Below are 15,890 nucleotides of genomic sequence, written 5' to 3'. Positions count from 1 at the left end.
AGGTGGGAGGATCACTTGAGCCCAGGAAACCAAGGCTGCAGTGAGCTGTGATCACACCATTGCCCTCCAGCCTGGGTGACAGAATGAAATCCTGTCTCAAAAATAAAATGAAAAGTAAAAAAAAAAAAAAAATGAGACTATCAAATAAATTGATAACAAATTATAAATTATTTAAACCTAAATTTTATTGTGTTAAAAAATAAAAGTATAACATGAAATTATAAAATTTGTACATTAAGCCTGGGTGCAGTGGCTCACGCCTATAATCCCAGCACTTTAGGTGGCTGAGACGGGTGGATCACCTGAAGTCAGGAGTTCAAGACCAGTCTGGCTAACATGGTGAAACCCTGTCTCTACTAAAAATACAAAAATTAGCTGGGCATGGTGGCAGGTGACTGTAATCCCAGCTACTCAGGAGGCTGAGACAGGAGAATCACTTGAACCCGGGAGGCAGAGGTTGCAGTGAGCCGAGATCGTGCAGTTGTGCTCCAGCCTGGGTGACAAGAGCAAAACTCTGTCTCAAAAAAAGAAAAATGTATACATTAAGAATTTATGAAATTATAACAAAGTTGATATATATTGTTCCTATAAGAATTAACTTATTTTTTATTCTTTTAGCCCAATTATTGAAGACAGTCGTGAAGCCACACACTCCTCTGGCTTCTCTGGTTCTTCTGCCTCAGTTGCAAGCACCTCCTCCATCAAATGTCTTCAAATTCCTGAGAAACTAGAACTTACTAATGAGACTTCAGGTAGGATTATACATACCACTATATCCATGTCTAGTGAACACTTGTTTATCTCAGCAAACTGAGCTGTATGTTTTTCTTTTTTTGAGACAGGATCTCACTCTGTCACCCAGGATGGAGTGCAGTGGCACAATCACAGCTCACTGCAGCCTCAAACTCACTGGGCTCAGGTGATCCTCCTACCTCAGCCTCCCGAGTAGCTGGGACCACAACTGCGCCACCACCAATTTTTGTATTTTTTGTAGAGGCGGGGTTTCGCCATGTTGCCCAGGCTGGTCTCAAACTCCTGGCCTCAAAGGATCCTCCCGATTAGCTGGGACCACAACTGCGCCACCACCAATTTTTGTATTTTTTGTAGAGGCGGGGTTTCGCCGTGTTGCCCAGGCTGGTCTCAAACTCCTGGCCTCAAAGGATCCTCCCGCCTCAGCCTCCCACTCCCTGGGAATATAGGTGTGAGCCACCATGCCCAGTCTGTGTGTTTTTCTTTCTTAAAGAAGTTGCCGGCTGGGTGCAGTGGCTCACGCCTGTAATCCCAGCACTTTGGGAGGCCAAGGCAGGTGGATCTCGAGGTCAGGAGATCGAGACCATCCTGGCTAACACGGTGAAACCCTGTCTCTACTAAAAATACAAAAAATTAGCCGGGCCTGGTGGCGGGCGCCTGTAGTCCCAGCTACTCTGGAGGCTGAGGCAGGAGAATGGCATGAACCTGGGAGGCGGAGCTTGCAGCAGTGAGCCGAGATGGCGCCACTGCACTGCAGCCTGAGCTACAGAGCGAGACTCCGTCTCAAAGAAGTTGCCATAAATTGTGAAATTTCTAGAATAGATTAGTACGAAGTGAACACAGTTTCATAAACACCTGAGACAGGTGAGTGTAGTTAACAGTGCTGACTGTGTCATCTTGATTTTTTTTTTCTTCTACTCTGTTATAATATCCATTTTAAGCATTAGGTTTTTTTTGGTGATATCTTTTCACCTTTCCCTCCCACTGGCAGAAAACCCTACTCAGTCACCGTGGTGTTCACAGTATCGCAGACAGCTACTGAAGTCCCTACCAGAGTTAAGTGCCTCTGCAGAGTTGTGTGTAGAAGACAGACCAATGCCTAAGTTGGAAATTGAGAAGGAAATTGAATTAGGTAAGTACCATTGAACGCATGTCCTCTGGTGCATGACAGTATACAAATAAGTGATTATTTGTACTTAAGCTTGATGCTTGAGCACTGTAAATATTCCTAGATTGTATTTTTTAAAAAAGCAATATACAGGATGACACATCAGTAACTTCATGTCCTAATAATAGGAATTATGTCTTCTCCTCTTACAATTTTTAACAAATTATTTTTAAAAGTATTCTAGATACTACTAACTGGCAAATACACCAGTGCCTCTATCCCTTAAACCAGGAGGTAAAAGCTAGAGGGCTGTATATGTTCACAGTGATTTTGAAATGGAATCAAACTTTCTCTACAGGTAACGAGGATTACTGCATTAAACGAGAATATCTAATATGTGAAGATTACAAGTTATTCTGGGTGGCGCCAAGAAACTCTGCAGAATTAACTATAATAAAGGTGGGACTGATTCTTTGTAATTCCAGTTACTTTGTAAATAATATGGATTGAAGCAATAACTGTCCTCATGTTACCATCAAATCTTTCTAATAATCTCTCTCAATATGTCCAAATATATTAAGTATCCTTTCAGTTTCATTTTTTTTAGGAAATCTCTGCTGATACTTTCTGGCCTGCTCCAATCTGGACAAGTTATACATTAGCTTTCACACAAACACCACCCACAATCACCTTGGAATTTCCATTTATTATCATCCTAGGTATTCACATTACCTTTTTCTTATATTGGATACCTAGTTTCTTTTTATCTTTGGTTTTTTGTTTTGTTTTGTTTTTTTTAAAGGACACGGTCTCTGTCATCCAGGCTGGAGTGCAGTAGCATGATCACGGCTCACTGCAGCCTCAACCTCTTGAGCTCAAGCAATCCTCCCACCTCAGCCTCTGGAACAGCTGGGACCATAGGTGCACACCACCACTCCCAGCTAATTATTTTTTGTAGAGACGGGGGCCTCTCTGTGTTGCCTAGGCTGGTCTTGAATTCGTGGCTCAAGCAATCCTCCCACCTTGGCCTCCCAAAGAACTGGATTACAGGCATCTAACTTTGCTTTTGAATTTTTTTGCCATTCTGAGTCTCAAAGCTTTGTGTGAAGTTATTTTTCCCTCTTTCTGGATCCTTATAGGATCTTATTCTTGTCCCCGCTATTCTGAAATGTCACAATTACATGCTTTTTCATAAGTTTGTTGTCACTTATGTGCTAGGTACTCAATGGCCATTTCAATCTGTTAATTCCCTCAGTTCTGAGAAATTTTCTTCAGTGGGAAAAGTATTTTTTCCCCTCAGTTTTCTCTGTTCTCTTATTCTCTAATTCCTTTTATTAGAGGTGCATATGGCATCTTTTGGACAGAACCTCTAAAAATTTAACTTTTTTTTCTCCTATATTCTCTCTTTGTCTTTTTACTTTACTTTCTGAGTATATTATCAGCTTAATATTTTTGGTCTTTTTACTAGGTTTTTATTTCTATATTTAATTTTCAAGAGCCTTTTTTTTATTCTCAGGATTTTCTTTGTAGCATTCTATTCTTCATTTCAAAGATAGAATATTCTTTATCTTTCTGAAGTACTAATGATACTTTAAAATTTTTTTCCCCCTTTGTCATCTGTTTCTTCTTCTTTTTTTTTTTTTTTTTGTCTGTTTTGATCTCTTTCACACTACAGGCTTTCTTCAAGTCTTTGGCTCTCTATTCATATTTAAGTATGGGACATTGAAAGCTCTGTGTATATGGAAAGACCTTGACAGCTGTGGACCTCAATGTAGGATGATCTAGCTTGGCCATTTTATTGGAAAACCCTCCAATCTTTAGATCTTTTCTCTTGAGCTGATCAGAGAAGTCTTCTCCCTCAGAGAAGACTTCTAATTTTCTGCCTGGAGCATATAAGCCTGGCTGCTAGCTTTCTGAAATCTGAGTGAGGAAATTGGTCTGAAGAATGGAAGAGCAGGGAGGTGCATCTTAACATCTTAACTGCTGCATATATAACATCTGATATATATACTTTTTCCTGTTTTCCATGTTATTTCTAACCCCCTCAGTGGTGCCTAGTGCCCTCTAGTCCAGAGCCCTTCTGTTTTATACTCACTAGGTAATAAACTTCTGAACTTCGAGAATAGGGGAGAGGTAGTTGCTGGGCTGGGCTATGGGAGCAGAGGAGGGAAGCTGGAGTCTACCTTCCTCTTTTTTTTTTTTTTTTTTTTCTTCGAGACGGAGTTTTGCTCTTGTTGCCCTGGCTGGAGTGCAATGGCACGATCTTGGCTCACTGCAACCTCTGCCTCCCAGGGTCAAGGATTCTCCTGCCTCAGCCTCCTGCGTAGCTGGGATTACAGGCACTCGCCACCAAAATCCTAGCTAATTTTTTGTATTTTTAGTAGAGATGGGGTTTCACCATGTTGGTCAGGCTGGTCTTGAACCCCTGATGTCAGGTGATCCACATGCCTCGGCCTCCCAGAGTGCTGAGATTACAGGCATGAGCCACTGCACTAGGCCTACCTTCCTCTTAAATGGGATTCGATCACTCCTGTCTTAGCACCACCCGCAGCCTCACTTCCATGGGTAATTGGTGCTGCCAGTTATATAATATAGGAAAATAGCCTTGTAGTGTAAATGTAGCTCAGCTTTCTCTTCTGCCAAAATCAGTTTTTATTCTAATTGGATTGTTACCTCCTGTTCTCTTTCCAGCTTATCCTCTTTCCAGAATTTGTTGTTATTGTGTGTTTTATAGTAGATTTATGCCTTTAAAAGTATCTCTTTATTATTTCTCTATCAGAAGGGCTGGAAGGAATGTGTATCAACCTGCCAGCCATAACCATAGACTTAATTGAACTTATTTTTAAAATACAATGTCTTACAGGTATCTTCTCAACCTGTCCCATGGGACTTTTATATCAACCTCAAGTTAAAGGAACGTTTAAATGAAGCCTTTGATCATTTGTGCAGCTGTTATCAGTATCAAGATGGCTGTATTGTTTGGCACCAATATATAAACTGCTTCACCCTTCAGGTCTGTAATACTAAAAACATAATTTAAAGTCCTCAAGTAGAGAGATTTTTGCTCCATTTAGCAAAGGAATTTAGTACAAAATTCCTGTCAATCTTCTAGAAATAGACCAATTCAAGTATAAGTTAAAAGCATTGATAATTTTCTCAAGTTATTTTGACCAAAGATCTCTTTGGTATTTTTTTAACTTTTTTTGGTCACTTGTCAAGCATAAATAAAAGTAGAATTGTACAATGAACTCCCATGAACTAGTCATCTATGATAATCTTAGCTCATGGCCACTCTTGTTTTAGCTATACTACCCCCACTGGATAGTTTTTAAAACCTAGACACAATATGTCATTTTACTCTTTGGTTTGTTCTTAAGAAGGTTTGCTACAGATTTTGATGATAATATGAATTCTCAAAAATGGTTGGAATGAGGGTATTTTAAAACATTTATTAAGTACCTATTTTGGGCCAGGCTTATGCTTGATGCCCTTCATCATTATGTCATTAAATCCTTACAAACAATCTTATGGGAGATCGCAGTATTATTAAAACTGGGACATAGACTCAGTCTACAGAGGTGCCTACGTTCCAGTAGAGAACAAGGAAGACTACAAGCCGTCAGTTTTCAAGGTATTGAGTATAACTACAATCTGCCAAACTTGAGAAATAGTGAGTTTTCTGTCCTTCAATTTCCAGGATCTTCTCCAACACAGTGAATATATTACCCATGAAATAACAGTGTTGATTATTTATAACCTTTTGACAATAGTGGAGAAGCTACACAAAGCAGAAATAGTCCATGGTGACTTGAGTCCAAGGAGTCTGATTCTCAGAAACAGGTTGGTCCTTTTCATTCTTATAATTCTATCAGCTTTCTCTTAAAACATGGATAGTTGCCACTTTTTTTTTTTTCTTTTTTGAGGCGAGGGTCTCACTCTGTCACCTAGGTTGGAGTACAGTGGCATGATCTTGGCTCACTGCAGCCTCCATTTCCCAGGTTCAAACAATTCTCCCATCTTAACCTCGCTAGTAGCTGGGACCACAGGCGTGCACCACTACACCCGGCTAATTTTTTGTATTTTTTGGTAGAGATGAAGTTTCGTCATGTTGCCCAGGCTGGTCTCAAACTCCTGGCCTCAAGTGATCTGCCCACCTCAGCCTCCCAAAGTGCTGGGATTATAGGCGTGGGCCACTGCACCCAGCTAAGTTGCCAATTTTTAAAGCCTTTTGATAAACGCCATATCGAGGAACATATTATGTTAAGAGAGTATTTACCTAAAAGTCAAAAATCATTAAGAATAGTTTAAAATAATTCAAAGAAATAAACACACTGAGGAAATAGATTAAATCAGATAAAAGAATTAATCACTGAGTATCGTGATGATATATGTCAAGATGAGATATAAAATATGAATATTTTGAGGAATATAAAGTGGATTGTTTAGTCATTCTTTGAGTGGGACCAGTGCCAATCTAGCGAGGATGCCAGCAAAATCAAGGCACTACTCAGTTTCATAGACCAAAGCTTAAGTCAGGCCTAATTGACCTGTTAGTCAAGAGAAGTGGGTAAACCCAGAGTTCAAATACAAACTATGCCAAGGAATGGGTCTTAGTGTTCAAATTAAACCCAGTGTGTCCATCAGGTTCAAGGGGTGAGCACAGAGCAGGAAATAATAAATGAATACTAAGGACTGAGAAAATACAGATCACATTCAGGCATTAACTAGGCAAAAACAGTCCAACATTTTTGCTTTGTGAAAAGGACTAGAGGACTACTACGTTCTTTTAGTGATCATTGGTGTTATAGTATTTGAGTAAAAGCAGCCTGGTTTAAAGATGCTCTGTCTGCCCAACCCTATGTCTTGGGTGAGGTGTTAACTTTGTTTCTGAGGCCACTGGTATACACTAATAGCTGGACTTATTCTTTACATTTCTTCTGAATACTTAATCTATCAGAAGAGATTGAATTAGACTCTAAATTATAGTTAACATGGAAATTAAAAGAATCCTCAATGTGTTCCTGTGATTGTAACCAAAAGAACTAGAGAATCCCACCTTCTCCCCTGAGATAGCAGAGTCAAAGGCTTTCCCAGACATAATGTAGCAGCATTTCTCATCCAGGGCACCATAGGTATTTTGGATGAGACAATTCTTTGTGAGGTATGTTCCAAGCAATGCAGGATGTTTTATATTCCTATTCCCCCCACCCACCCAATTAAGTGCAAGTAACAATCCCCTAAGCCGTTGTGACCACCAAAAATCTCCCCAAATTTCCAAATATGAGAACCCCTGGTATATTTTCACTCTACTTAACATTAAAATGACAGTGCTGAAATTCCCACAGCTATGGAAATTGGAAGCAGAGGTTTTTTCTAAGCCTTTTAGAATTGGGCATTTGTGGTCCAATGAAGTGTGATAACCCTTCTCTCGGCCACCAGAGGCTCTAGGAAAGTCCATAGTATTAAAGAGGCATTGCTTTTTACTTTGTCACTGCTTATCAAATTTAATCAGAAATTTCACATAGATTCATAAGGAATTAAAAACCAGAAAGGGGCCGAGCACAGTGACTCATGCCTATAATCCCAGCACTTTTGGAGGCCAAGGCGGGCAGATCACCTGAGGTTGGGAGTTCAAGACCAGCCTGACCAACATAGAGAAACCCCATCTCTACTAAAAATACAAAATTAGCCAGGTGTGGTGGTGCATGCCTGTAATCCCAGCTACTTGGGAGGCTGAGGCAGGAGAATTGCTTGAACCCAGGAGGCACAGGTTGTGGTGAACCGAGATTGCACCATTGCACTCCAGCCTGGGCAACAAGAGCAAAACTCTGTCTCAAAGAAAAGCCAGAGGCTGGGCGTGGTGGCTCACACCTGTAATCCCAGCATTTTGGGAGGCCGAGGCGGGTGGATCACGAGGTCAGGAGATCGAGACCATCCTGGCTAACACAGTGAAACCCCGTCTCTACTAAAAATACAAAAAGTTAGCCAGCCGTGGTGGCAGGTGCCTGTAGTCCCAGCTACTCAGGAGGCTGGGGCAGGAGAATGGCGTGAACCTGGGAGGTGGAGCTTGCAGTGAGCCGAGATCGTGCCACTGCACTCCAGCCTGGGTGACAGAGCAAGACTCCGTCTCAAAACAAAACAACAACAAAAGCCAGAAAGGGCTGGATGCAGTGGTTCACATCTGCAATCCCAGCACTTTGGGAGGCAAAGGCAGGAGGATCTCTTGAGGCCAGGAGTTCAAGACCAGCCTGGTCAACATAGCAAGACCCCGTCTCTACAAAAATAAAATGAAAGCCAGAAAGAACCTTTTGAAATTGCTTAGTTTAGTTGCTTACTTTAGTTTCTGCATATTTTTTGTGAGGAAAATGAGATCCAAAAAAATGGAATGCCCTACCCAAAGTAACAGTGAGTGAGTAGCTGATTAGAGGGCTAGGACACCTTCATGCATACTTCTTTTTATTAATCTATGAAACATTTTTTCCTATGCCTCCAAAGTTATATAAATATTTTACAATTACACTGGGCATGGTGACTCATCTGTAATCCCAGCACTTTGGGAGACCAAGGCAGAGGATCACTTGAGCCTAGGAGTTCAAGACCAGTCTGGGCAATATAATGAGACCTCATCTCTACAAAACATTAAGAAATTAGCCAGGCATGGTGGCACACACCAGTAGTCCCAGCTACTCAGGAGGCTGAGATGGGAGGATCGCTTGAACCTAGGAGGCAGAGACTGCACTAAGCTGAGATCGCACCACTGTACTCCAGCCTCAGTGACAAGAGTGTAGACCTTGTCTAAGAAACCAAACAAAACACACGCACACACATGTAATATATATATATAAAATACATATGTATGTTTTATATATATCAGAATCCACGATCCCTATGATTGTAACAATATATATATACTATATATATATTTTTTTTTTGTTATAGTATAGTTTTATGGTGGCCAAAAAAGGTTGGCTCTTGTGCCAAGGAAAAATGGGAGCAGTTATCAATTTTAAAGTAAAATACATAGATCATTCTGTGCTGTGGAGGTATGTAATTGGAGTAGTTAAAGACTATATTTAGGAATATTGTACCAATATCAGGAGTTTGAGGGAATTAATTGAGAAAAACAGACAAAAGGAACACATGAAAACCCACTCTTTTCATTTATAAACAGTTCCTATGTCTCCTTGGAGAATAGCATTATTGCATAGGATAGATAAACCCAAGGAAAACAAAATTAATTGATAATTAATTAGTATTATAAAGGTTTTTTTAGTAAATAAGAACTGGAATTACAAATAAGTAAGATAAAATGGTGTTTTACAAGAAATTTTACAATATAGACAGGACTTTATAAAACAGACTTGCATTGTTTTCCATTAAACTCTGGAAGGAAGAATCTAAACAATACTTGGAAAGCCTATCTGGAATAGTAAACAAGAAAGGCTATGACACCTATAAAATTTTAATTTCCTCCATCATAATTCCTGTCAGTGTATAAATCATTGCAATTGTATGTGTTAATGTGTACAGGGAAGAAGCCTGTCCTCTGCTTCCATACTTACTTTATATAACATGGAAGCTTGATAAATGTTTAATGGTTGCCATGCACCTTGATTGAAATATACTTTGTGTCACCAAACTGGTGACATTCCTTCCGCATTCCTTGGACACTGCCACTGCTGAGTCTTACAGGTGCATTTTCAAAATTAACCACTGGAGGGAGTTGTTGGCATAGCTAAGATGTACCCAAGGTACCTTTTTTTTTTTGAAGACCAGCTATACAGCTTCTTTCATGGCCTATTTTTATTATCTCCTTCTCTTAAATCTGGGCTCAGAATCCACGATCCCTATGATTGTAACAAGAACAATCAAGCTTTGAAGATAGTGGACTTTTCCTACAGTGTTGACCTTAGGGTGCAGCTGGATGTTTTTACCCTCAGCGGCTTTCGGACTGTACAGATCCTGGAAGGACAAAAGATCCTGGCTAACTGTTCTTCTCCCTACCAGGTAAGTGTAAAATAAGCCTGAGCAAATATGGAGAGGGTTTCTTAATCTCTTTATTATCTAGATAAGCTATAAAAGCTAGTGTTTACTGATATTGACTCTCCTAGAATAGATGACCTAGTTTTCAAATATCACCAAGTCAAGTAAAATGTAACATTTTTGTGTTACAGCATTGAAGAATATACACATACACGTGCAAACACATGACTAACTCTGTAACCGAGTGCCAAGGCCATTCCTACTGCCTACCACCCATGTAATCTTTTATAAGTTATTTTCTGTGATCTTCTCTGTAAAATAGGGATAACAGTCTCTGCTATGTGTTTATCAGAATTGTTATGAGGAGTAAATGAAGTAATGTATATAAAAAGAACATTAGCACAAATGTAAAAGTCTTTTGTATGGTGGCATTATATGCCGAAATTCCTTCTAACTCAGCTTTAGACATAAGACATTTGCTGATTGAATATGTAGCACGAACCTGAACTAATCATGTGGACCCCATTTCGATCACAGCTGGAGTTCATGCAAACTCAGTAGGTCTACAAATTTGAATGTGATAGTCCAAATATTTCATCTTTTGTTCTTAAGGATAATTCCTAGAGTCGGCTCTATTGATCACTTCTTTGGAGAGCTTCTCCCTTTACTGTAAGGGTGAGGAATGGTCTACTAAAATGTATGTCTTAAAATAAACTTAGTTAAGCACTGTAATACCTTTCAACTTCCTACCGAAATAAGCTGCCATGGTAGAGGCAGAGAATTATTTTAGCTGATGGTGCTTTTTGTGATTTCAGGTAGACCTGTTTGGTATAGCAGATTTAGCGCATTTACTATTGTTCAAGGAACACCTGCAGGTCTTCTGGGATGGGTCCTTCTGGAAACTTAGCCAAAATATTTCTGAGTAAGTACTGATAAATGTCAGGGTCTCTGCCTGTCCCAATAATTTTCTGTTTCTCTTGGGTGCTATCTCTGCTTTGGCAGCCTTAGTTTTTTAATCCAAATGCCATGATTCCAGTAGTTTCAGCCAGTTTTCATTAGAGTATCAGCAGAGCAGCTAGTGCAGGAAAAAGGAACTGCTCACTAAAAATAAGATTCAAAACTATTCAGACTTCAGGACATCATTCTGAATCTAGCTGTATCTTCCAGACTACGGCTATAGTATGGAAGCTTCCCTGTTTAGATATGTGAAAAGAAACATTTCATAAGAATAATTTTCTAACCAATTGGTGTTAGCCTTAAATTCCTTTTTATTTATTTATTTATTTTTTGAGACGGAGTCTCGCTCTGTCACCCAGGCTGGAGTGCAGTGGCACGATCTCGGCTCACTGCAACCTCTGCCTCCCAGGTTCAAGTGATTCCCAGCCTCAGCCTCCTGAGTAGCTGGGATTACAGGTGCGCACCACCATGCCTGGCTCATTTTTGTATTTTTAGTAGAGATGGGGTTTCACTATGTTGGCCAGGCTGATCTCGAACTCCTGACCTCGTGATCTGCCCGCCTCGGCCTCCCAGAGTGCTAGGATTACAGGTGTGAGCCACCGTGTCTGGCCTAAATTCCTTTTTAATAGCAATTATTACCAAAAGTTAATAAGCATCCTTTGAAAAGACTTACATTTCTAAACTATATGCTAATTTTAGGCTATTATTTATTTAATAAGTGGATAGAACCAAACCAGATAACTGAATCTCCTGGAGAAGAAGTAAGTGGTCTCTTAATAAGCACTGCTTGGTCTCAGAACCTTAGTACTCCCTCAAGCCTGCTCATAAAACTTACTAAGTCAGCCGGGCATGGTGGCTCACACCTGTAATCACAGCACTTTGGGAGGCCGAGGCAGATCACCTGAGGTCAGGAGTTTGAGAGCAGCCTGGACAACATGGCGAAACCTTGTCTCTACTCAAAATACAAGAAAATTAGCTGGGTGTGGTGGCACATGCCTGTAATCCTAGGAAGCTGAGGCACGAGAATCACTTGAACCCGGGAGGCAGAGGTTGCAGTGAGCTGAGATTGCGCCACTGCACTCCACCCAGGGCAACAGAGTGAGACTCCGTCTCAAAAAAACTTAAGTATCTATGTTCCACTTTAGCTTATCTTAGCAAATAAGTTCCCAGCCTAAGTTTGCCAGTCTGTCACCTATTGTTATATTCTTTGGTTAAAAAAAAAAATGAGTGTTGAAGATTTAATGCCCCTTCTCTATTTTCATCTTTGAATAATTGAATTGTACTTTTCTCTTCATTTAATTCAGAACTTGGCCAGTGTTGTCTCTTACATGAACTTTTAAAAATAGGCTTGAAATACAATGTTAAGACATATAGGATGGATACAGGCATGTCCACTTGGCTATGGTCCAGGCAGGTCTGGCTAACACAAGCAGAAACAAGTGGGGTCAGTTGGGGTTTCCTAACAGCCCTGCCTTATCTAATAAGGGAAGTTTCTCTGATCAAAAGAAAATAATAACAAGCAAAGGTACAAATATATTAAGCAGTAGTTACTTTAGTGAAGCTTATGATTATCAGAGAATTGTAAAGATGATCCACTACTGGGGTAGGAGAAAGAAGCTGTAGCCTTTTTAATGACCTAGACTCTAGGAAAGTTAGAGGAAATAAAATTCCTTTTTCTTCTATTTGTAGAAGAAAAGTGCTATGTCTTAGTACACAGAGGAAATTTATAGATTTAGATGAGAGATCTTCTTTCCCTTTATGTGCATTGTATCTTGGCTTTTCCCACTATGGTAGCCCTTTTTTGTAGTTCTTCCCTGGGCTTTCAAAGGACTATTTGAATGATCTCTAACCCTAGAGTTCTAGGTATTACCTTACACCATTTTGGTGCATAAATGTACCACTGAGTTAAACTAAAAGGAATTATAATTTTCACATGCCTAATCTTGATGGAAATGGTTTTATATATTTTTAGGCTAAAAGATGGTGAATTGTGGAATAAATTCTTTGTGCGGATTCTGAATGCCAATGATGAGGCCACAGTGTCTGTTCTTGGGGAACTTGCAGCAGAAATGAATGGGGTTTTTGACACTACATTCCAAAGTCACCTGAACAAAGCCTTATGGAAGGTAGGGAAGTTAACTAGTCCTGGGGCTTTGCTCTTTCAGTGAGCTAGGCAATCAAGTCTCACAGATTGCTGCCTCGGAGCAATGGTTGTATTGTGGAACACTGAAACTGTATATGCTGTAATTTAATTTAGGACACATTTAGATGCACTACTGTTGCTGTTCTACTTTGTGGTAGAGGTATATTTCGAAGTAATTGACATTTTTTACACAGTGATATACTTACTCATGGCCTTGTCTAACTTTTATGAAGAACTATTTTATTCTAAACAGGCTCATTACAAATGGTTACCTTGTTATTTAACCCATTTGTCTCTACTTTTCCCTGTACTTTTCCCATTTGTAATTTGTAAAATGTTCTCTTATGATCACCATGTATTTTGTAAATAATAAAATAGTATCTGTTAAATTTGTGCTTCTAACATGTCATGTAGTTTTTGCAAACTAAAATAACAAATGGCTTAATTTTGCAGAGAGGAGCTATTTTGCCATGGAAATTTATGTATCCTAGACTTAGAATTGTTACAATAGGGTTGTGACGAGACAGAGTAGCCAACTATTTCTTTAGGTGGGTCTGACCTTCCAATAAGTGGTCTAGACTGAAAAGTAGGTAAGATGATATGCATAAGACCAAATATCCTTCAATTTCAAGTGGCATGATTGTATACGTGGCTTATGTTTTAATGTTGTCACTTTTTTGGAGACAGGGTGTCCTCTGTTGCCCAGGCCATAGCCTTGATTTCCCAGGCTCTGGCAATTTTCCCACCTCAGCCTCCCAAGTAGTTGGGAGCACAGGCGCACACCACCACTCTGGCTAATTTTTTGTATTTTTGTAGAGATGGGGTTTCGCCACATTGCCCAGGCTGGTCTCGAACTCCTGGGCTCAAGTGATCTGCCCACCTCAGCCGCCCAAAGTGCTGAGATTACAGGCGTGAGCCACCATGCCTGGCCCTAATGCTTTCACTTTTATCCACCAAGCTCCTTGGTCTATTTATATAATCTAGTGGCACTGCTGCTGGGGTCTTTTGATTAGGAATGTGACTCTTAGAAAGTAAAAGCAAATGTGTTGAACAGGGTTTAGCAACCTTTCAGAAATGGAATAATCCCCATTCTATTACATGCAGAATGACTTGGAGGGGGCAAGAGTCAGTGAAGGAATAAAAGGAAATTTTGCTTGAAAGATTTGAGGAAGCAGGAGGTCAGAATAAAACGATAACTTTGAAGTATGAAATAGTTTGGAAGAGAATAGGCCTAGATAAAGTATTGGACTCCCAAAGGGAAGCGTGAATTACACCTGGCCTCAGGGATAGGGAAGAAAATTGGTAGAAAAAGGCAGTGAAAATTATCCAACTATCAGCCGGGCACCGTGACTCATGCCTGTAATCCCAGCACTTTAGGAGGCCAAGGAGGGAGATTCACGTGAGGCCAGGTGTTTGAGAGCTGCCTGGGCAACAAAGTGAGCCCCATCTCTACAAAAAATAAAAATAAACATAAATTAGTTGAGTGCAGTGACACATGCCTGTAGTCCTAGCTGCTTGGGAAGCTGAGGCGAAAGGATTGCTTGAGCCTGGGAGTTCAAGGTTTGGTGAGCATGATTGCGCCATTGCACTCTTGCTCTGGGCGACAGAACAAGACCCTGCCTCTAACAAAAAAAGGAAAGAAAATTATCTAATTATCTATTTCATACCTAAATGCCAAAATTATCTAATGTTCCTCCATGCTAGTGCCTTTTTTTTTTTTTTTTTTTTTTTTTTTACTGTAGTTGTCACTGTTACTGCTCTTAAGATTGCTGGAAAGCAGAAAATCCTATGTATGTCTCAACTAAAAATATTTAAGCAGATATAGTTGAAGCACTGCAACATGACTTGGATCTGAAAGATAATCAACTTAGAAATATTTGCTCTTAACCAAAATACAGCTTTCCAAACATTCTCACATTTGCTTCTCGTACTGATGATGTAAAATGATATATCTGTATCTTTTACATAATCAAGCCCCTCTCCTCTCTGCTCTCCTCATTTCTCAGTTCACTGTGTTGACACATGAAGTTATTACTCTGAGACTGGACAGAAAATTTACATTTATTCTTAATATAGGCTTAGCTACTATGTAGTGAATTCTTTAGCAACCTTGACAGCAGGCTGCTATGAAGTAAAGCTTTGTTTCTGAAAGTAGGCTGTGAGGAAAGGGTGGGGAATCTGAGGAAGCTACTTTGTTAGAGAACTTGCATCTATTTTGCCATCCCTCCCTTCCATTCCAATCTCTTCCAACCCCAGCCCTTCTTTGTAGAGAGGAGAAAAGGGTACCTGACCATTTAGGACTTACAATGTCTTAGGTTTTCAGTTTGCCTAAGCATAAAACCACAAAGTGAGATCCTTTACATTTCCCTTATATTTTATGCTTATTTGTCTTGGGAGAAGGAAGCCTTTCCTTTTTGGCAGAAGTTTCAAATGGTTCTTATTTCTTGTCTCACTAAGGCAGTAATAGTGTAGTGATGGACCTGGTTGGGTAGTGGGGGACAGCTGAAAATGCAGGAGTTTTACTTTTATTTGAAAAGAGACCACATAACATATAGCATCTCACCATTCACAAAGTGTACATCCACCAATACTACTCCACTGTTAGAGCCTTCGTCCTCCTATGGCAGTAGTATAAGAAACCTTCCACCAAGTCAGAGTGCTCTAACTGATGCCAAACCTGAACCTGGAAATAAAGATTTTCCTGGAGCAGTAAAACTTCAGACTGTTGGCTGAGCTATTATCTCAAGGTAGATAAGAAAGCCTTTCAGAAGGTGAGCACATGGTTCTTTGAAATAACTCATTGGTGTCTTTAAGCTGAAGCCTTTAAGCAAAGACAGCAAAGAAGTTGCATCTGAAAATGAGGAATTCTTCCAACTGCACCAGTTCTTTCTAATGTGCCAAAATTAGCTTCTAATTTGGCTCCTAAAATTAAGGTTTTCCTAGTGAGGA

At 39.9% G+C, this 15,890-nt stretch overlaps 1 protein-coding gene across 2 annotated transcripts in view; it reads left to right on the top strand.

The window, feature by feature from the left end:
- The window catches only part of BUB1B (BUB1 mitotic checkpoint serine/threonine kinase B), a 61,063-nt gene extending 47,733 nt beyond the window's left edge, over positions 1-13,330 (top strand). The window contains exons 16-23 of one of the 2 annotated variants that reach the window (XM_032174455.2): positions 619-752; positions 1,742-1,882; positions 2,217-2,317; positions 4,722-4,871; positions 5,556-5,698; positions 9,694-9,865; positions 10,657-10,763; positions 12,771-13,330. In XM_032174455.2, coding sequence (XP_032030346.1) covers positions 619-752; positions 1,742-1,882; positions 2,217-2,317; positions 4,722-4,871; positions 5,556-5,698; positions 9,694-9,865; positions 10,657-10,763; positions 12,771-12,966 — 1,144 coding nt within the window. In that variant the 3' untranslated portion in view covers positions 12,967-13,330. Of the gene's footprint in view, positions 1-618; positions 753-1,741; positions 1,883-2,216; positions 2,318-4,721; positions 4,872-5,555; positions 5,699-8,732; positions 8,818-9,693; positions 9,866-10,656; positions 10,764-12,770 lie in introns of those variants that run through there. The other variant, XM_058427716.1, reaches the window with a different exon arrangement.
- The last annotated feature ends 2,560 nt before the right edge of the window (positions 13,331-15,890 follow it).

This window comes from Hylobates moloch, unplaced genomic scaffold (assembly GCF_009828535.3).
Source record: "Hylobates moloch isolate HMO894 unplaced genomic scaffold, HMol_V3 SCAFFOLD_14, whole genome shotgun sequence".
Taxonomy (NCBI): Eukaryota; Metazoa; Chordata; class Mammalia; order Primates; family Hylobatidae; genus Hylobates; species Hylobates moloch.
The sequence above is the reverse complement of the archived record's forward strand: the minus strand, read 5'-3'. Positions and strand labels throughout refer to the sequence as shown.